Here is a 21,579-nt window from a genome sequence, read left to right on the forward strand (position 1 = left end):
CTTCCTGAAACTTTTCAGCTGACTCGCTGTGGAACTCTATTTGACAGTCCATAATTACATTTGGGGAATATTATTTGCAGAGCATTAGGCCAAGGCCCCATATGGCATAAACTCCGCAGAAAAAACTGTTCCATCCACACATTGCAAAATAATTTGTGCAGCTGATACGCTGCAATTTTCAAAAACATTGTGGTGAAAAGTGCTGCACTTTTTTGCTGTGGCCTGCTACACGCTTAAAGCGTACTAACAATTTTATTTAGCATTAATGAATAGCACAGGTGTATGTAAGAAATTTTGTTATATTTCTCATTAGAGATGAGCGAATGCTATTGGCCGGCACGGGGGAGGGGGGGGGGGGGTTGTTAAGCGGCCGTGTTGGCCGCTTCCGTTAATTTCATTGGAGGCTGTTTCGAATAGTGTTCGCTCATCTCTATATCTCATTAAATATTTTTTTTTTTCTACTGCTCATGCAGACTTACTTTCTACATATTACTCTATAAAGAGGGGAGTAGTAGGATAAAGTTGCTAGAAAACACACTCAAATTATTGCTACCATTACACTTTGCTACTCTGTGCTCTTTTAACTGCTAGGTTTGAAGATAAGAGGGTAGTGGTGCACAGACAGAGACAATAAATCAATTAAACATCAGGCTGCAGCCCACTACTCAACCCCTCCCTTAAAGGGATCCTACCATTAAAACACAATTTTTTCTGGTTGACACGTAGGAATAGCTTTAAGAAAGGCTATTCTTCTTTTCGTCAGTATGCAAATGAGTTGTCTCGCCGCACTGGGGGCAGGCCCCAGCGCTCAACCAGCACTGGGGCATCCCCAATGCTGCAAGAGGACTCTCCAGTGACGCCTCCATCTTCTTCAGGAACGTCCTCTTCACGCATCTTCTTCTGGCGCAGGCAGTCAAACTTGTAGGCCTCAGGAAGAGCCGACTGCGCATGGCCACAAGAGAAATGGCCGCTTACACAGTAGGAGAAGAATAGCCTTTCTTAAGGCTATTCCTATGTGTTAGGCAGAAAAAAAAGAGTTTTATTGATAGGATCCCTTTAAAATAGTGATCATTTGGGACAAAAGGGTCGCCAGAGGTGTCTGAGAATGGGGTCACCTCCATACAACCTATAGCATTGTGACTGTGAGCAGAGCGTTAACTCTTGACTGAATAAGTTCACCAACTTAAGCTCACTTTAGTCATGTAGTTGACTTAGGTCTTGATGTTGCCATACTATACTGTACAAAGTATATTATGTATTTGTTGCTAAGTTGTCCCTTTTACCTTGGTGTAGCGCCTCCTTGGAGCCTGGCAGTCTTGATGAAACTTCCCTGGTGCTGGCTGAAAGCAGCAGCTTAAGTGTGGAGGAACAAGAGCTTCTCAAAGCTTACCACTTCAGTTTTGATGATGAAAAAGTGGACCTTGACCTTATAATGCATATTCTTTATAATATCTGTCAAAATTCCGACTCAGGTACTACAGTTTTATTGTAAATGGCTGAAAATAGAAATCCATGTGTGTGTGTGTTACATGTAGTAGAATTATAAATGTGTCCTGTGTAGAGAGAGAATATGTTGCACCTTTTCTCAGTATTATTTTTATCTAGGTTTTAGATATGTTTCATCTATTCTGTGATTATGATTGCTGATGTGTTTTTAGCAGATATCATGTCTGTAGGTTGATCCACAACTAGCCTCTTATTGGCTGATGACTGCTTTCTGTTTTTTTGTATCTTCGAAGATCTTACAACATTCCATCTTTCTTCTACTTCTTGCCTAATGTAGCTGCCTAATGTAGGTCAGGAAAAAGTAGTTAACAGAAGTATGGGAAAATGACTGCAGTATCAGACTAAGCAGAGTTTTTGTTGTCTGTTATCATGCAGATCCAGAGTAGGGATTTTTGACTCTATTAGCTGTTGCATCTACAAGAAGAATTCATGGCCCTACATGTGCTGCAGTTGGACAGAACTGTATTCTCTGAGCAGATAGTTATAGAGAATTATAAGTGCCATAGAACCGTACAAATGAGTTAGTCCAAGATACCAGACTTCAACAAATGTGATCTTCTCTCATGTTCTCTGTCATCGGAATCTGTATCATATCAAAAGATAATTTTGTTTTTCTTGCTTATTTGAATGGGGGGGCACAGCACCACAGATATAGACCTGACCACTATGAGGCTGACACTAGGAATAACAAAAGATGCAAACTCCGCCTCTGGGATATTTGCTTTCCACAGACACTATGCTATCCAGTTTTAGACTTCTGGGTGCCTTCCTTGCTTTGTTTCTAGCTCCAGGAGCTGTCCTTGCAAAAGGACCAGGAAATCATCCTACAGGCCATTTTCCTCTTACTCTGGGCACTCCCAGATAGGGCCATAGTTTGCTGGCTCCACTCCGACAGGCGGAACGTTATTTCACTCTGCACACTCGGTTTCTTCTGGGGACACCTCTGACTCCTACTTGGAGACTTAGCGACTTAGCCAGATTCATCTACTTTCTATATCCACTACTGTGCAGAGCTCACCCGTTCTCTACAGATCTTAGACGACCCGTGACTCTTAATAAATCAATTAACTATTAAGTATCCAGTAGTAGAAACCTTATTAATGTGGTGTTCTTTTCCTGTTTCATAGGGGCTATACTAATATTTCTCCCAGGGTATGATGAAATAGTGGGGTTGAGAGATCGCATCTTGTATGATGACAAGAGGTTTGCTGAGAATTCTCACAGGTAAATAAAAAAAATAACAAAATTGAGATTTTTTATTTTTTAATATGAAGCAATATAGACATTAATAATTGAAGAAAAATACACTTCAATGGGTAACACGTTAGATTGTCCTCAGAATAGGCCAGCAATGTATGACTGGTGAGGTCCACCAACAGAATTTAGGGCTGTGTTGATCCAGTTTTATTTATTTATTTTAATGGAAGGCTTTGGCCCCACGTTGCAGTAATGCAGCTTTTTTTTGTTGAAGATTTTATATATGAAGATATATATATATAGTGGCGGCCAAAAAAAAATGCACCAGCAGTGGATTTTGTCAAATGTAATGCATATAAATTCCCTACAAATGATATGTATACCTCCTACTACGAAATCGACTGAAAAATGTGACGTGACATCATGTACAAAATTGCCAAATACTCGGCATCTAGGAGAGAAGAGGATAGAAATGGAAAAGACAAGAACTCATTTTCGCTACAATCATTACACTTTGTGAAATGGTGTGGTTTTTTTTGGCGCCACTGTGTGTGTGTGTATATGTATGTATATATATATATATATATATATATATATATATATATATATATATATATATATATATAGTGTGTTTGTATGTGAGGTACTTATAGTTCTACCATTTTGCTCAATCCACTCCTGGATTGGGCTCAAAAAAACGCAGCAAAATCTACAACAAAAAGCTTCATTTCCACAACGAGGGGCCTTAGCCTGAAGCAGGATGCTCACAAAATAAGCATCCTGCTTAATGTTGCAGCTTATTCCACAGCTGATTCAATGACAGAGTCCACAGTGTATGACACCCAGCTAGGTAGGCTCATTCATTTGTCCCTAATCAGCACTGGCAAGTGGGAGGCTGGAAGGAAGGGAGGTAGAAATCTGCATTCTGATGTTCCTTTAATGATAAACAGGGTACGATAAAAAATCATGACTAGGTTTCTACCATGTACCAGACCATAGAAAATTCTTGCATTTTCATGTCCATTTGCAGACTAAACTCAGTCAGATGGTTAGAGAAGAACTTTAAATCTGTAACATTTTTTGCAAATCTTTAACTTTTAGTTGTCTACGAATTTAAATATGGTTATTTTCATAGGACATAGCCCTTGAAGCTTAGTACAGAACCCTTTTAGACTAAAGCCCCACGTTGCGGAAACACAGCTTTTTTTCTTGCAAATTTTGTTGCGTTTTTTTTTTTTTTTTTGAGACAATGCCTGGAGTGGAGTGAGCAAAAAGTAGAAATATAAGAAGCTTCCTATATATTACCTATTCCTTTTGTAGCCATTCTTGGCTTTGGCTTAAAAAAACCGCAACAAAATCTGCAACAAAAAAAGCTGCAATTCCGTAAGTTGTTGTTCACCCATACGATCAAGTGTAGCTGATGACATAATGAGCTGATCTTTTTGTTAATACGTTTGTACGCAAAAAAGTCTATATTTTCTCATTACAGTGACTTTTTTTGTTTCTCCTCTCGTTGAATTTTGAGTTTTCCTCTAAAGATGATTGAGATATATTTCAGTGTGAATGTCTGCTTCTATGCTTTCTACAGGTATCAAATATTCTTGCTGCACTCAAATATGCAAACTGCTGACCAGAAGAAGGTTTTGAAGACTCCACCGGCTGGTATTCGCAAAATTGTACGTGAAGGTTTTATAAGCAAAGTTTTAAGATTTAACTTAAAAGTGAGAAAAACAGTAATACGTTAATATAGAAGTAGAAAACAGGGCACTCACCCGCCACGGGATACGTAAAAATTCAATTTTTATGTCATCCTCTTTAAAAAGGTCGAATATTGACCATCAGGGTACAGAAGATGGAATGATGTAAAGAAACAAACAGCGACGATCGTTTCGTGCTCAGCGCACTTCGTCAGCGTTTTAGATATAAGACTGCGAATATGAGTTTTATTGCAGTAGTGCCGCTGACTACTTTGTTTCTTGTGACATATGAAAAACAGTAATACCATCCTTAATTTTTTTGTGTTTTGTAGATACTTTCAACAAATATCGCAGAGACTAGTATCACAGTCAATGATGTTGTGTACGTGATAGACTCAGGCAAAGTGAAAGAGGTAAACATTGTAGTGAAAAATGTCGTATAGCTTGTTTTTATTTTAATTTATGTAATACTATACTGCATAAAAGGTTGGTACATCAAATGAGAAATCTTGGACTCCTAGAAAATATGTGTAATGTGTGTGCTTATGTAACTGAGTCAGTGATGGAATGAAAGATTGTTAAAGGGATTCTATCTTTAAAATGACATTTTTTTGTCCTTAACACATAGCAATAGCCTTAAGAAAGGCTGTTCTTCTCCTACCTTTACATGTCTTCTCTGTGCCCCCGTTTGGTAGAAAAGTTTTCTACTGTATGCAAACGCTCAAACAGCACTGGTGGCGTCCCCAATGCTGTGAGAGAAATCTCCAGCGACACCTCCATCTTCTTCTGGAACGATCTCTCCCTGTGTCTTCTTCTGTCCTAGGTTTCAATCTTCTAGGCCTCGGGTCAAGCAGACTGGGCATGCCCGCTGTCACAAGAAAAATGGCCATTTTCTTTTGGCCGCTTACAGAGTAAGCTGGTGTAAGCGGCCATTTTCTTGTGGCCTGTGGGCATGCGCAGTCTGCTCTACCTGAAGACTTATCATGTAGCTTAGACTGTCATCTTACTGCTGAGAAGCTTCACAGCTCCTGATCATTTGGCCTTTGTTTTACAGAAATCGTATGATGCTCTGAACCATGTCACAATGCTAAAAATGGTTTGGATTTCTAAAGCAAGTGCCATTCAAAGGAAGGGAAGGTAATGTTTTATTATTCTGCATAGATTCTTACCTGCTTTTCTAGACAGATGCTTGTATCGTATTAAATAAGGTCCGTAATACTAGTAGCCAAATGGCACAAAAATTGTACTACAACCGGTGGAAAAAGAGTGCATTTTTTTTAGGGTGCATTCACACTGAGTATACGCTCACTGATTCTGAATGTGTAACTCATTCGGAATCAGCTGCGTTAAAACAGATCCCATTGCTTTCTATGGGAGCCGGCATACGTGCGCCCCCTATAGAAATGAATGGGCTTTTTTGCCTATTGCTTTCAGTGTGATACATGCGTGGGTACATGTATTTGCATATTGTCTGATCTGCTCCAGGCAGTGCTGACACTCTGGATGGGAAAACACCTTTATATATCTATATATACATCTTTATATATCTTTATATAGATATATAATAATAATAATAATAATAATAATAATAAATTTTATTTATATAGCTCCAACATATTCCTCAGCGCTGTACAATTTGTAGGGTTCAAATACAGACAGATACCTAACAAAGAACGTCATTTCACACAATGAGACTGAGGGCCCTGCTCGCAAGAGCTTACAATCTATGAGCTAGAGGGGGTGACACAAGAGGTAGCAGGGGCGGCATTGCTTATACAGTATTCAGACAATTTTGTAATAGAGGTTACTGTCATTACACAAACAAAACCTTATGAGCCATCACTAGTGGTGTCCTTTAACATGTGGATGGAGCTTGGAAAAATAAAGTTAGCCTGAAAAGACATTATATCATGTGGGGTAATGTGGGAGCGGGGACAGAGGAAGGTTAAATTTTGGGGATTCTAATTATAGTACGGAAGGGTTAACGTTAGAAATTGTGATAGGCCTGTCTGAAAAGATGTGTCTTTAGTTTGCGTTTGAAACTGTAGAAATTGGGAGTTAATCTGATTGTCCGGGGTAGAGCATTCCAGAGAAGTGGTGCAACTCGGGAGAAGTCTTGTATACGAGAGTGGGAGGTTTGATAATAGAGGATGTAAGTGTTAGGTCATTGAGTGGGCGGAGAACACATCTATACATATATACATCTTGATGATCAAATAATATGCACAGTAAATGTAAACCCCCTCCCCACCCCAGAGAGCAGTGACTCACTCATTAGTCCTATCTTATCAGACTAGCCCAGCCCCATGGAAACGTTGTATAAACAATAGGAGGAATAATTTCACATAGAAGGCAAACAAGCAGCATTGCTAAAGCAAAGTGTTTAGGAAAGCTGTTCAATTACATAAGCTACCAGTATAGATAGGATCCTTGAGATGGGAATACCCCTTTAATGTTTGTGTAATGAAAGTTATTCAACTCTCCAATATCCCAGAAAACAGAGATCTCGAAAACTGGGAGGAATTGATGAAGAAAGTATATTTAAAACCTTGAATTTTACAAACCATAACATTTATTTGCTGAAACTGGACAACCTGTTTAACTTTCTCAATGCAGAGACAGCAAAAATCTCCACGTGTGAAATATGTTCTCATGTGAGGGTTTTTGAATATTACATTAATGGAGATTTCTGGGAATGTGATATTGATGAGCTATCTCTATATTTTTTGAATAGATGATCAATAGAGATGAGCGAGTACTGTTCGGATCAGCCGATCCGAACAGCACGCTCGCATAGAAATGAATGGACGTAGCCGGCACGCGGAGGGTTAAGCGGCCGGCCGCCGTCAAAGCGGAAGTACCAGGTGCATCCATTCATTTCTATGGAGCGTGCTGTTCGGATCGGCTGATCCGAACAGTACTCGCTCATCTCTAATGATCAATATCCGATCTGTTGGGACCCAGTTCTTGTGATCATTGGTGGTGCCAGCAGTCTGATCACCAGCAATCATACATTTATCACCTATCCCGTAGATTGTTTAGGTTATTTTCATAATGGTACCATCTGAGTGAGTATTGTGGGAGTTGTAAATGGTCATATAGATTAAAGAAATTTCCGGCACTCAATGGGTATGCTTCCAAAGGTGAAAATTTATTTTAACAAAAAACGTTTCGGTCTAGAAGACCTTCGTCAGTTTGTCGGTAGGAGATATGAGTAGTAGGAAGCCAAATGTGGTCATGTGGGAAATCCAGAAAATGAAGAGATTTCCCACATGACCACATTTGGCTTCCTACTACTCATATCTCCTACCGACAAACTGACGAAGGTCTTCTAGACCGAAACGTTTTTTGTTAAAATAAATTTTCACCTTTGGAAGCATACCCATTGAGTGCCGGAAATTTCTTTGGTTATACTAATATGGCGGTGAGAGGCCATTTCCGAGCACCAGCATAACACCGAGTGACGGTTCATTATTTGTAGCATATAGATTAAAGACCATTGTGTATCTACAGTATGCAGGCACATGTCTCTTACTCCCTACTGTTATACGTGGAAGCTAATCTCTTCTGAGCCTTACAGTACATCTGGGAGTGCATAAAAATCAATTGAGATGTTTGTACACAAGGGAGTTGTGAAGTGTTCTAAATGTCAGGCAGTCCTGCACTGGTATAGATTTTGCTTGTAATATATAGCATTAGCATCTGTTGTATGCTACCACTTTCAGTATTGATTACAATTTGATCAGTCACCTTTGAAAAATGAGGTTTCTAGCTCATGCAATGATCAGTTTGGTAAATCTCTGGGGTTTTTTTCTTTTTATTTAGGGCTGGTCGCTGCCAACCTGGTGTCTGTTTCCGTCTTTTCAGCAGACTTCGCTTTCAGAATATGTTGGAATTCCAGACCCCTGAACTTCTGCGAATGCCTCTGCATGTAAGAATTACCATCTGTACACAAGGAATGGATAGACGTTGAATCCTACTTCAGTTTGTATTTAGAATGAATCTGCTACTCTGTAAATCCATGCATTACTTTTAGTTCATAGTAACAGCCTGTATTCTAGAAAAGCATTTTTAATACTGAAGGCTTTAAAGCTAGCTAGGAGAATTAGATTTTAGCATTAAAGGGGCTCTATCATTGGGAAAAATCATTTTTAACTATGCGCATACTTGCATAGCCTTTAGAAAGGCTATTCCACACCTACCTGTAGTATGTAAATTGCCTAAGTGGTTTTTGATTAAGTCAGTTTTTATTCATATGCTAATTAGCTTCTAGCCAGCACAGGAAGTTCCCAACAGCCTCATCTCTGCTAGTCTCTCCTATCTGTGTGTGCAAACAGGAAGCAGGAAGTCATCAGCAGCAGCCTGTGCTGTATACACACAGAGGAAAGAAGAGGGTGCACGATGAGACTTCCCTGGTGCACCAAGAGGCTAGTTAGCATATGAATAAAAAAATGGGCATATTCAAAAACTACTGAGGCGATTTACATACAAAAGGTAGGTGTGGAATAGCCTTTCTAAAGGCTTTGCAAGTATGTGCTTAGTTAAAAATGACTTTTCCCAATGATGGAGCCATTTTAAAAGAAGACGTCTTCAGGTCTGCAGAGCCCAGTGACGTACATCATCTTATAGGCACTGTTACCTGTGCATTTTATAGTTGGGATTATCTAAATCTGTTTATCTGTTACAAAGTTATAAGCCCTTTTAGTGCTGTTGTAAATTAAATTAGGTTTTACTAGCCAATTGGGTGGAAACACTACATGACAGACCACACAGAGAGACCCCACCCCCTGAGAAAACACATTGTTACTGCCCACTTGGACAGTATATTATTATCTGCTTCAACACTAAAAAGGGTTAGCTAGCCTTAGGGTACTGTTACATGTACACTACTAGCTGCACTTAATCTTTGTGGTTTACCGCTAAGTACTGTGCTGCAACAGGGCTTGACATTTTTTCAAGTTGCAAGTCCAGGTGCAACATGGCAGTCAACAATAAATAGTGAGTGTTTCACCTGTAACACTTGTAATAGCACATATAGGGATGTCTGGATCAACAAACATGCTGACTGATTCCGTTAGTGGCGATAAGCATTGTGATTGCATCTCTTGGCAATAACCCAGGCTGTAACTCTGTACGTGATAGGTAATATAATGAAGTGGTCCCCAAGCTTTTTTCCACCAGGGACCAGTTTCAGCAAGACCATTTTTCTATGGCCCAGTGGGGGCGGGAAGGGGTGTGGTTGGGGGCGACGGTTAAGCATGGGGGTGTAGAAAAGCACCTCCGGTATCGGCATTGCCGACGACCGGAAGTAGTGCATGCGTTCCACAGTGGAACGCATGGCAGAGAGATGCATAGAGAACTGCGACAGTGGTATGATTTAGACATGAAAGGATGTCAAGGGGATAGTATGGAGGCAGGAAGTAAGTGTAAAACAGAAGAAGAAGTTGCCCAAAGTTTGCTAGGTGAGTGCAGGGTGGAGCCAAAACCTGCTGCATGTCCTGCATAGTACTAGAATCCCGGACATACAGCGGGTCCCGGCTCAACCCCGCACTTTGCTCACCTTATCCCAATGAGCAACAACCAAGCTGCTGACTCCTCGCCGCTGGTACGTGGACTGGTGCCACATGCCCTGCGGCCCGGTACTGGTCCGTGGACCGGCGGTTGGGGACCCCTGATATAATGCACGCAAGTTTTTATCTGTAACATGTGTCCTATTCTGTAAGATGGTGTCTACATACTTTAAATTAACATTGTTTATTATATTCCAGTGTTAGTCATACAATCTCCATTTTTATATTCAAAGGAACTTTGCTTGCATACAAAATTGTTGGCGCCAATAAATAGTCCAATTGCAGATTTCTTGATGAAAGCTCCAGAGCCACCACCAGCTTTAATTGTTCGTAACGCTGTGCAGCTGCTGAAGGTAAGTGAAATGTGGAGTAGGTATTGATCATTCAGATTTCTTTAGTTTTTCCATTAAACATTTTCAGCTTTATGTGCTTGTCTATAACTTTTCTTAAACTTGAACAGTTGTGACTTTATGATGTGTCTATTACATTCAGACATATCTTAGTACAGCTGACCTAGACTATTCCACCTAGTTAATACTAACATTACCTGCAGCAATAAAGGGCTTATAAAATGGAGATTTCTAAGATTACTTGAAAAACTTTGGTGGTATTTTTTTTTTTTTTTAATATGTGTGTTTTCATTGAATTTTTGAGTTTCATAAGCAAATCATGTAATCCCAATTGCCACCCAAAGTACTAAGCTTCACTATTATAAACTTCATGTAGAAAAGTCCAAATATTCTTTCCTCCTGCTGCAAGAGAAAATTTACATGCAACATATTCTCTATAGTGTTTCATCTTTTTTAACTGTCTATCTGCCTCTGAATAGTCCACACACAGTTGTATGTTAGATATCAAATACACATGTGAACACTTTGGTGAGCAAAGTGTGTGTGTGTGTGAGATTCATTATTGTGTCTATGCCTGTGTTACTATGCTACCCCTTTTTATCCTAGTGTAAATAGGAGGCAGACATGATCTGTATCAGGCTTTCTGGTTTACACACTTTTTATTTTATTTTCAGGTGCGGGCAGGGGGAGGGTCTTCAGTGTGTAAGCCACACTAGATGCACCCCCTGTAGGTGCTGAGCTCTGTCAAAGAGCGTTTCACCGGTCACCCAGTCCCCACTGCCATGGTAAAGGTTCACTGAGATGTTGACATTCTCCCAGTGGTCTGCTAGAGTATCCTCCCTGGGCTACCCCTTAGGGTCCCTTCCACCATGTCCTCCTGTAAAGAGCCAATCCACCCCATAGCCTTCTACGGTGCTGGTGTGGTTTATACATGCGCACCCTGCGATAAAAGGTTGCTATGCGGATATCCGGAGCCCATCTTCTCTCACTGCCTTTTGCCTAAGCCTGCTCAGGATCTTCCTTGGGTCCTCTCTAGTGGACCCACCTCCGGACTGGTCAGTTTCTATTATTCTGGCCATAGGCAACCTTGCCAGACTTAACCAGTCTATAGTGAAGACCCTGGAATGGTTACCTGCCCAAGCGCCCCCCTCACTTCCGTTCCAGCTACAGGAGCCACCCTCCTACATCCTCCTCACATTCCTCTGGGCATTCCCCGCATCAAGCCATAGCTCACGGCTCCACTCTGACAAACAGAACTTCTTCACCCCCCTCCACGGTCTGTTTGTCTTGGGGACACATTTAACTCTGAACAGGAGCCTCCGCTGCTACCAAAGAGCTCACCCGTATGGTCACAGATACTCTCTATATCTTAGAGGACCCGGATCTTACTTCCCAAGAGGACATTTCCTTCCTTTACAGTCGCTTATCTCCTCTGGTCTTCCCCAACCATGTAGTGTTTGACCATATTGTGAAAGAAGAATGGCTTCACCTGTACCATCCCCTGCCTTCCACTGAGAAGTCGTACATCCTATTTCATTTTCCAAACCAATGTGTCTCCAAGTGGTCAGGGCCTCCCACCGTGGGCACTGCAATAGCTAGGGTATCCCAGGCTACTATTCTGCCTTTGGTGGACTCTGCCTCCCTCAGTGATCCCTCAGACAAGAGGATGGATTCTCTCTCTTCACTGTGTATGCCTCACTAGTCGTACCCTCTTGAGGGCATAGCGCACAACAAGAGCACCTCGACAGTCACCTAGTTTCTACTCCACACTCTCTGCATCGGCAGCTGAATTGCCAGTGACCCACTCCAACGTGCAAGGTCCACCAAAGGTGTGACCCTGTGGCGCCTGAAGACGCCAGAGTTAATGGTGAGGCTTTTGAAGCCAAGGTTATGAGGCATTGTGGGTTTTCGGAGCCTGTTATCTAGACCATGCTCAAGGCCCGGAAACCCCACTCTGCCAAGAACTACCATTGCACATGGAAGCTTTATGTCTGCTGGTGTGAGGGTAACGCTTATCACCCGCTCTCCTTCTCTTTTTCCAGGCTTTTGGCTTTTCTCTAGTCTAGTTCTTCTCTTGAAGGACAGGTTTTTGCCCTCTCTATTCTCTTTCAGAAGACCCTGTCCTTCCGGCTTCAGGTGAAGACTTTCCTTCAGGGAGTGGCGCACTGTGCCCCCTTCTCTACCGTCCACCTGTGGAATCTTAACTTCGTCCTTGAGGGGATTCAGGCTCCCCCCTTCGAACCTTTGCGGGATATCCCTTTTCGCTTTCTGTTCTGGAAGGTCACTTTCCTGGTGACCATTACCTGTATATGAGCTAGCTGCCTTGTCCCTGCACTCTCCCTTTGTGGTTCCCCACAAGAACAAAGTTGTCCTTCGTCTTCCACTGTCCTTTCTGCCTAAGGTGGTTTACTCCCATCAATGAGGACATAGTCTTACCATCCTTCTGTCCGGACCCCTTGCATCCACGAGAGCGTTATCTTCACTGCCTGTATGTTGTCCAGGCTATTCGGGTCTTACGGACCCTTTTTATCGTTCAGAAGCCTTGTTCATCCTCCCTGAGGGCCCTCACAATGGCCTGCCTGCTTCCAAGGCTTTCATCTCCCAATGGATCCAGTCTGTGGTCAAGGAGGCTTATCAGCTTAGGGATACCTGCCTTTCCGTGTGAGGGCTCACTCCACGAGAGCCATTGGAGCCTCCTGAGCTGTTCAGCATCGGGCACACTTTCATTCACACATTCACTAAGTTTTACCAAATCCATTGTGTGACCTCTGCAGATGCAAGTTTGGATCATAAGGGTTTGAAAGCTGCTGTTTGATAGGTTGGCATGGCTGTGTAATTCCCACCCTCTGGGACTGCTTTGGGACATCCCACGGTGTTATGTCCCCAGTGAAATAGGCGAGAAATGCCTTTTTTGACTGGATGCATCTATGTTATTTTATACAGGAGAACAGAAAGGTATGACAATCTGATGTCTGGTGTATGGGGACCAATAATTACTTTGAATAAAGCTGTCATGTCGACTTAAAAAATAAACACTGAAAACAAAGTGTGAATTCACCTTTATCTGTCTCAATATTTCCTATATTTTTCTCTGATAGGTTTTAAGTCTAATGGTAAATGGTTCCCTCTTCCCTGATATTTTGTCAGTTAAAATAAGTAAGATTTAGAAATTATTTTTTATGTCTGTTAATTGTTTGAATGGAATTGTATTCACAGACAATTGATGCCATGGATGCTTGGGAAGATCTGACTGAACTTGGTTATCACTTAGCTGACTTACCAGTGGAGCCTCATCTTGGCAAAATGGTGCTATGTGCAGTTGTTCTGAAGTGCTTGGACCCCATACTGACTATAGCTTGCACTTTAGCATATCGAGATCCATTTGTCTTGCCTACTCAGGCTTCGCAAAAACGTGCAGCCATGCTGTGCAGGAAGCGGCTTGCAGCAGGAACATTTAGCGATCATATGGCTTTGCTCAGGGCTTTTCAGGTATAGAATAATTTCTTTGGCCTTTTATGTATATTAACTGTTTTATTAACTGTCTTATTGCATACTGAAACCTTGTGCTCTCAATATTAAAAATGTTCTACAGGCTTGGCAGAAGGCTCGAAGTGATGGGTGGGAAAGAGCTTTCTGTGAGAAGAATTTTCTTTCACAAGCTACAATGGAAATTATTATTGGCATGAGAACTCAGCTTCTTGGGCAACTCCGGGCTTCAGGTAGTTCTTTGACTAAGTGTAATATTGAGAAAAATGTGATGGCTATTCATCTGAATATGTCTGTCTTTGTTTCTCGCAGGGTTTGTTAGAGCTCGGGGAGGTGGGGACATAAGAGACGTGAATACAAACTCTGAGAATTGGGCTGTAGTAAAAGCTGCCCTTGTTGCCGGCATGTATCCAAACCTAATCCATGTAGACAGGGAGAATATGTCTCTCACTAGCCATAAGGAAAAGCGAGTGCGTTTCCATCCTACGTCAGTTCTAAGCCAACCGCAGTATAAAAAGGTAAAAGGATTTATAAAACAAACTACATTACATTTGTATTTTGTCATTTGCTCTATATGTTACTCAAATTGTTTGTTCTTAGGACATTGTAACTTGTGTGGTAGTTCAACTCTTTCTCAATGTAGGTCAGTAGAGACATTTTGTTTTATACATAACATATATATTAGACTTCAGTGGATAAATATTGTTATAATAAAACAACAATATGGGTATACAGTCAAAAACATTGCAAAATAAAAAATTTTTCTAAGTGGCTGTACCAACATGCAGCCAACCATTGACAACTCCACTGATCATGACACAGGAGTCCCTAGTTCCACCATTGGAGTGGAGCAGGAATCTTAAGGGTAAGTTCACACAGAGTTTTTTGGTCAGGATTTTGAGGCCGTATCCGCCTCAAAATCCTGACCAAAAAGACGGCTCCCTTTGAAATCAATGGGAGCTGCTCAGGAGTTTTTTCCAGGAGCCGTTTCTTCTGGCTCTCGGAAAAAAGAAGCAAGGCGGCACGGCCTGAAGACACTCCCTCCTACGGACTAGGCCCATTCATTGGGCCTAATCCAGAGCGGAGTGCGCGGCTGGATGCCAGTGCAGTGCATCGGCTTTCAGTTGCGGCTACCCAGCTTTTGGACCGGAACCTGAGGCAGCACTGGTGTTTTTTTTTTTGTTTATATTTTGGTTAGGACATGTATGTTTACATTTCATTTTTATAATTTATCCAAGCAGATTCCACCTGAAAATGGGCAGGCTGCCGCTATCCAGGTTTTACCTACAGACTGGCTGATCTATGATGAGATGACCCGAGCTCACAGAATTGCTAATATTAGATGCTGCTCGGTTGTTACACCTGCCACTATAGCAATTTTCTCAGGATCCGCCAGGCTACCTAGTAATGCTTTGCAAGAGCCATCTTCTTGTCGAGGTAAGGAATGCATTATTAAGTAATGATTTTAAAGCTTATTTAGCATTATCATTTTTTTAGCTGTGCATGTAACTAAATAAAATCTTCCTAATAGATTTTATTTAGGGAAAACATCACATCTTATTCAGTCAAGCTCTCTACCTCCCTACCATCTTGTCTGTAAAAATCAATCACAGCAAATATACTTATCCCCTGTAAGCTTGTGGGGACAGGTGTCTGTGTTTTTGCACATTATTTGCGAGAAAACATGGTGATGCCCAATGTTGCAGAAATGCAGCTTTTTTGTTGCACTTTTTTTTGAGCTAAAGGAATAGGAAATATATAGAAAGTATGGTGATCTGTCTCAGCCAGCATGAGAATCTCTAGTGTTTGTAGGACAATTGTCATACAGTGGGAGATTGGGGGACTAACCTTTCCTTACGCAAATGCCCCTATTATATATATACCCTTATTGAATTTAATTTTTATGTGCTGGAAACCCCATTTAATGCTGTAAAACATCTACAAATGCTTTAAGTTATTCTTAGAGCAGATTTAAAAAAATTATATAGTAATGAAATGAAAAAACACACCAAAAGTGGCTGTGTGACGTTGCCCTTGGCTTGCTGGGCTGCTCATACGAGTGCGTACAAGCCTCATTTGTAGGTAATTATATCATTGCATCTCTTACTGCTATGCAGAATTGTCACTCAATCTAGGGAATTTACTAACCTATCTAGACCAGTTTTCTGGCGTAAATGGGTACAGATGTGGCTCATCTTTGGTGCATTATCCTTTCTTGTGCCAAAGATGCACCACGTTGTTCCTAATGCGCCTCCCTTGCCACTTTTTATGAAAGTAAGTGGAGCGGAGACCTAGGGGAACCAGAGCAGGGGCAAAAGCTGGCATGAGTTATACTTGAAAGCCACTCCACAGAAAGGAGCCCCTTAAAGGGGTACTCCCACGTCGCATACTTACCCGTCTTCGTTCCTCTAAAATCTTCTGTCTTCCGGCTTTGTCTCGTCATTGGTGGGCGGGGTCACATATGCAAAGCCAAGCGGCGAGATGCCGCCGGCCCTGCGTGCGCGCTCATACACCAGTCTGCCCTTCACAATGCGAATACAGACCCGACACCCTGCGGGTCTGTATTAGTATTGTGAAGGCTAGACTGGTGTATGAGCTTGCACGCAGGGCCGGCGGCATCTCGCCGCCTGGCTTTGCATATGTGACCCCGGAGCGGAACAGCATCGCTTCTGCCGCTGCTGTCTTCATGCAGGGCAGAAGCATAGCGATGTGCCTGTGCCGGCGTCTAACAGTCCCCAGCATCCGCCTATAACAGCGGATGCCGGGGAGTTAGACGCCGGCACAAGTGAAGCCAGCAACATCGCTATACTTCTGCCCTGCATGAAGACAGCAGCGGCAGAAGCGATGCTGTTATTCCTCCCCCCCCCCCCCCCCCGGCCCCGGAATAGCAGCATGGCTTCTGCCGCTGCTGTCTTCATGCAGGGCAGAAGCATAGCGATGTTGCTGGCTTCACCTATCCCCCAAAGGGTAAACTAACCCCCCCTCCTCCAGGCTCGCTCCGTGTACTTAGCCCCTCCTCCCTCCCCCCTGAGAGCAGGCAGACACATCACTTGACTCAGGTCAGGGCTGTGGCCACAAAAAAATGAATAAAGTGAGATAGTGGCCAAACAAAGCAGTTTTGCTGAAGCAATGTATTTAGGAAAAGTCTTACATTCACATTTACAAGCAGTATAGATAGGATCCTTGTGACGGGACAACCCCTTTAATAATTCAGGAGCATCCCACGCTAGTTGTGGACTTCATTACGACTAGTGTACAGAATGCGAGTCTTAATAAAGTCCACCCATAATGTAAAGTCACATTCAAGCATTTTCCTACTTGTGAAAATTGTTATGGTTTGTTTTTTTGAATAAATCTGTATTTCAGCCACACTGGATGGTAATGAGAGCAGTGACAGTGAGATGGAGGACAGAAGCACAGCTATGTTAGCAACATTAAAGCTGGATGAGTGGTTACATTTCAAGCTTGATCTGGAGGTAATAATAGTAGAATTTGCAAATGGATGTGCTGACATCTACTGGCTAAACTGAGTAGCTCTTTCTTAAAAGTATTTAAATCGTTCCTTCAGGTATAAACCGCTTTTCATAAATGAATAATAGTACAGATGAAAATAAGAAACATTGTAATATATCTTTATTTAGGAGATCTATTTCCTTCACCATTTATTCAATTGATCTGCTGTTCCTTATCCTTCAGTCTACAATTTAGCAGTGTCAGAAAATGCAATGTGTAACAGCAGCAATTATTTAAAGGGGCTCTATCAGCAAAATTATGCTGTATGAGCCCCACATATGCCTGAATTCAGCCACTGCTAATCTTTTTTTTAACCCCCCCCACCGATTTTAAAATAATACCCTAAAAACGATTATTCAAATGATACTTACCGTGCACGGTGGGCAGTCATACACTGTCGGACGTCATCTTGCTGTAACGCCTTCCTCTTCATCCAGCGACACACTCCTGCCCTCGTTCTTCCACGCCTTGATCTTCTTTTCTTCCGGAATGAAGAAGTTTGAGTAGTTGTAAGGGGTACTTAGAACTACAACAAAAATGATGCCGCAGCATGCACAGTAGCGATCCAGAGGGAGCAATACTGCACACATGCAGGATTTGAACACAACCCGCCAGAAGAACAGAAGATCAAGGCAGGGAAGAGCGAGTACAGGAGGGCGTTGCTGGAAGAGGAAAGAAGAGGAAGGTGTGACAGCAAGATGACGTCCGACAGTGCACGACCGCCCACCGTGCACGGTAAGTATCATTTGAATAATCGTTTTTAGGGTATTATTTTAAAACGGGTGTGTGTGGTTTAAAAAAAGATTAGCGGTGCCTGAATTCAGGCATATTTGGGGCTCATACAGCATAATTTTTCTGATAGAGCCCCTTTAAGCGTCTTTTCTGTCCCCCTCCTCTGTTCATAGACTAATATGAGAGAAAGTAAGTTTCATATATTAACCTATACTATTTATTCATGAAAAGCTGTTTATGACTGGAGGCACGCTTTAAAAATCTAATTGAGATTTTGCCTTGATCATAAAGGATCACCATAATCTCAGCCCTTATTCTGGCCAGATATAGACTTGTCTTTACCTAAGTGTTTGTAGCTAAATAACTTAATAATGTAATAACCTTTTCTATAAAATATATTAACTGCTGTAATTTGTCTTCTAGTCTGCTAATTTGTTGCTACAACTGAGGCAGAAGTGGTACAGTTTATTTCTAAAACGGATGAAGGCACCCTCAAAACCGTGGTCTCAAGTGGATGAGGCCACGATCCGGGCAGTCATCAGCGTGTTAGCTAATGAGGAACAGTCAGCAAAATTACAACAGCCTTCAGGAATTGGACAGAGACCAAGACCAATAGCTTCTGAAGAGCTTCCGGTATCATCATCTTGGAAAACCAATCATAGTCATAAGAGTCTATCAGAAACAGACTTCTCTGAAGACTTCTGTAGTTTAGACAGGTGCTCCATTCACATTCACAAAACGTCACCTAGCTTTCTCCTAATGCTTTAAATTTTGAGAGTTGTGTGACTCTTTGGAAATATGGTTATGTGAGATAACTACCTTACAACAATTTCTTTTCTATTTACAGCAGCAGAAATATAAAATCTCCATTCATGACTTTTTCTCAACAACCTAAACTTAAGGAGAGGGTTTTACAACATCCAAAAAGACTAGAAGAGAAAACAGAACCGTTACCTGCACAATGTCCTGAAAGCAGTAGTTACTGTAGCCCAAGTGGAAGCCTTTCGCCTCCTTCTTCTATCAAGGTAACATCTATATTTAGCTGAAAACACTAAGGCTTAGGGTGATATTCAATCATAAGACTTTTTTCAGCTGCAAAACCTGCCAGTAAGTGCTCGTTCTGCATCAAGCTGAATACACAGGCTGGTGCAGAGAATCTGCAGGGGGAGCATTCGGTAAAAAAAATTGTTCCCCTGGCATATACTTTCATTGCTTGCTGGCAGCGCAGACCTAGTTACACAAGGCATTGTCCTGCTGGCAAACAGTGATTTTTTTGTCCTACTAAAAGCAACCAATAAGAGGCTCTTTTGGAAGGGTGGATTATCAGCAATGAGCTCTTGTTTGAGCATTTATTCCTGATAGTTGCCTGTTAAATCGCTTTGTTAACTAGGGCCTTTAGACTAGCTAGCAGCCTATGTCTTATATCATCTTCAAATTCTCTTGGGTCTCAAATTGCGTAAATTCACCTATTTTCAAAGAGGTACTCCTATTTTCTCTATTACATTAACCCCTTTCCCGACATGCGCCGTAATAGTACGGCGCATGTCGGGTCTGTAACTATGCCGGGTAGACAAGCAGTAGACAACCGGCTCTAATGCCTCCGATCGGTCCCCGGACCGATCGGAGGCATTAACCCCTCCGGCGCCGCGGTCAAAGGTGCAGGAGGCGCCATTTTCCTGGCGGCGCATGGGCGCCGCCATTTTGCCCGGCATCGCCGGCTCCTGGAGCATGCTCCAGGGCCGACGTCATGTTGCCATGACAGCCGGGAGCCTGTACAAGGCTCCCAGGCTTGTCTGCAAATTGTCTCTTTTGCAAGCTGGTCTATGCAACCTGCAAAAGAGAGGATGATTTTTTGCAATGCATTGCAATGCATTAGTGATCAGACCCCCTGAAATCAATGGAAGCGTATACGGCCCGCAAAATCTCACGCTGTGTCTACGTGCCACATCACGCGGCACTTTACTCCGTGTGAACTCACCCTTACTAGGCCTCACCTACCTAGGTGATAACTTGCTGATCAGTGAGGGTCACTCCTTGATCAAGAGAACTTAAGTCCTATTTCCACAAATGATTTTGCAGAGAGTCACATTGCCATTTCATGCATCTTTATGGACAGCTGGAGATGACTAGAGTACAGCACTTTGTCCCAATAGAGCCTGTGCAACCTGCCGCCTCGGGAGAAAAATGAGCTATCATTCTTCTGCTCAGTGGGGGTTCCACTAGTCAGACCCCCACACATCAGCAAGTTATTCTTAGGATGGTTCATCAAATGAAGATCTGTGGGGGGTCTGACACGAGGGTGCCTGTGGATTGGCTATTTGAAGTGGCAGTGACACTCCCTCAGTGTTCATCGGTCACATCACTTGGTTCCATCTCATCCAATCCAAGTGAAATGGCGGAGCTGCGATGATTCTAAGCACAGCTGCTATAAAATGTATGGTGCAGTGCTAGGATGACCTATCCTTAGGATAATAAGTCCCAGAAAACAAATTTAACAATTGTAACATGCTTTCCTCAAAACTACTGGATAGTGTGCCAAGACTCTTCTCCCTTTTTTGCTTTTTTTTTGCCTAAGTTGTTTCATATTTTCTCTCTCCAACTTTTTCACTCTTTCTGCTGCCCCCTCATCTTTTTCTTTCCTCATAAGGCTGCCATTTTCTTTATTCTCCATTTACCCTGATGTCTGTTAGTCAAGTTTAGTCAAGTTAGTCAAGTTTAGCCAAGTAGTATTTAACTATGTTGACTATGTGCTGGTGAAAGAAAGAAAATGTTGGAGAGTATATGTTGTTTTTGCCTTGTAGAGCTCAATATCTTCATCGCTGAAGTCAAATCCGCCTGTGAGATATTTTATAATGAAGAGTAGCAACCTGAGAAACCTTGAAATTTCCCAGCAAAAAGGAATCTGGTCTACAACACCAAGTAATGAGCACAAGCTGAATAGTGCATTCTGGGAGTGCAGCACCGTTTATCTGATATTCTCTGTTCAAGGATCTGGACATTTCCAGGTGAAAATACAAAATTGCTTAACCTCAAATTTTATAGTGTCGGATGTACAGGAGAAAAGTTTTATTTCTTTAGGTTGTAAACGCAAGACCAAACTGAATTCTGCTTATGAATAACTAAATCAGTATTCTCTATTAGGCTGTACTTTGTAGTGTGTGTGTGTGTATATATATATACAGTCCTATGAAAAAGTTTGGGCACCCCTATTAATCTTAATCATTTTTAGTTCTAAATATTTTGGTGTTTATAACAGCCATTTCAGTTTGATATATCTAATAACTGATGGACACAGTAATATTTCAGGATTGAAATGAGGTTTATTGTACTAACAGAAAATGTGCAATATGCATTAAACCAAAATTTGACCGGTGCAAAAGTATGGGCACCTCAACAGAAAAGTGACATTAATATTTAGTAGATCCTCCTTTTGCAAAGATAACAGCCTCTAGTCGCTTCCTGTAGCTTTTAATCAGTTCCTGGATGAAGGGATTTTGGACAAACAATTCAAGTTCAGTTAAGTTAGAT

The 21,579-nt window shown here is 41.9% G+C and overlaps 1 protein-coding gene across 4 annotated transcripts in view; it reads left to right on the forward strand.

Annotated features, from left to right (window-relative positions):
• Positions 1 to 21,579, forward strand: part of YTHDC2 (YTH N6-methyladenosine RNA binding protein C2) — a 65,461-nt gene that overhangs the window by 34,504 nt on the left and 9,378 nt on the right. Inside the window, exons 15-29 of one of the 4 annotated variants that reach the window (XM_075272049.1) lie at positions 1,294 to 1,472; positions 2,634 to 2,730; positions 4,292 to 4,379; positions 4,733 to 4,813; positions 5,455 to 5,537; positions 8,226 to 8,331; positions 10,204 to 10,323; positions 13,537 to 13,809; positions 13,913 to 14,039; positions 14,119 to 14,324; positions 15,045 to 15,243; positions 17,173 to 17,282; positions 18,475 to 18,767; positions 18,899 to 19,076; positions 20,853 to 21,056. In XM_075272049.1, the coding sequence (XP_075128150.1) occupies positions 1,294 to 1,472; positions 2,634 to 2,730; positions 4,292 to 4,379; positions 4,733 to 4,813; positions 5,455 to 5,537; positions 8,226 to 8,331; positions 10,204 to 10,323; positions 13,537 to 13,809; positions 13,913 to 14,039; positions 14,119 to 14,324; positions 15,045 to 15,243; positions 17,173 to 17,282; positions 18,475 to 18,767; positions 18,899 to 19,076; positions 20,853 to 21,056 (2,344 nt within the window). The remainder of the gene's footprint in view (positions 1 to 1,293; positions 1,473 to 2,633; positions 2,731 to 4,291; positions 4,380 to 4,732; positions 4,814 to 5,454; positions 5,538 to 8,225; positions 8,332 to 10,203; positions 10,324 to 13,536; positions 13,810 to 13,912; positions 14,040 to 14,118; positions 14,325 to 15,044; positions 15,244 to 17,172; positions 17,283 to 18,474; positions 18,768 to 18,898; positions 19,077 to 20,852; positions 21,057 to 21,579) is intronic. The other 3 variants (XM_075272063.1, XM_075272056.1, XM_075272070.1) reach the window with 3 other exon arrangements.

Source organism: Leptodactylus fuscus, chromosome 1 (assembly GCF_031893055.1).
Source record: "Leptodactylus fuscus isolate aLepFus1 chromosome 1, aLepFus1.hap2, whole genome shotgun sequence".
In the NCBI taxonomy this organism is placed as follows: domain Eukaryota; kingdom Metazoa; phylum Chordata; class Amphibia; order Anura; family Leptodactylidae; genus Leptodactylus; species Leptodactylus fuscus.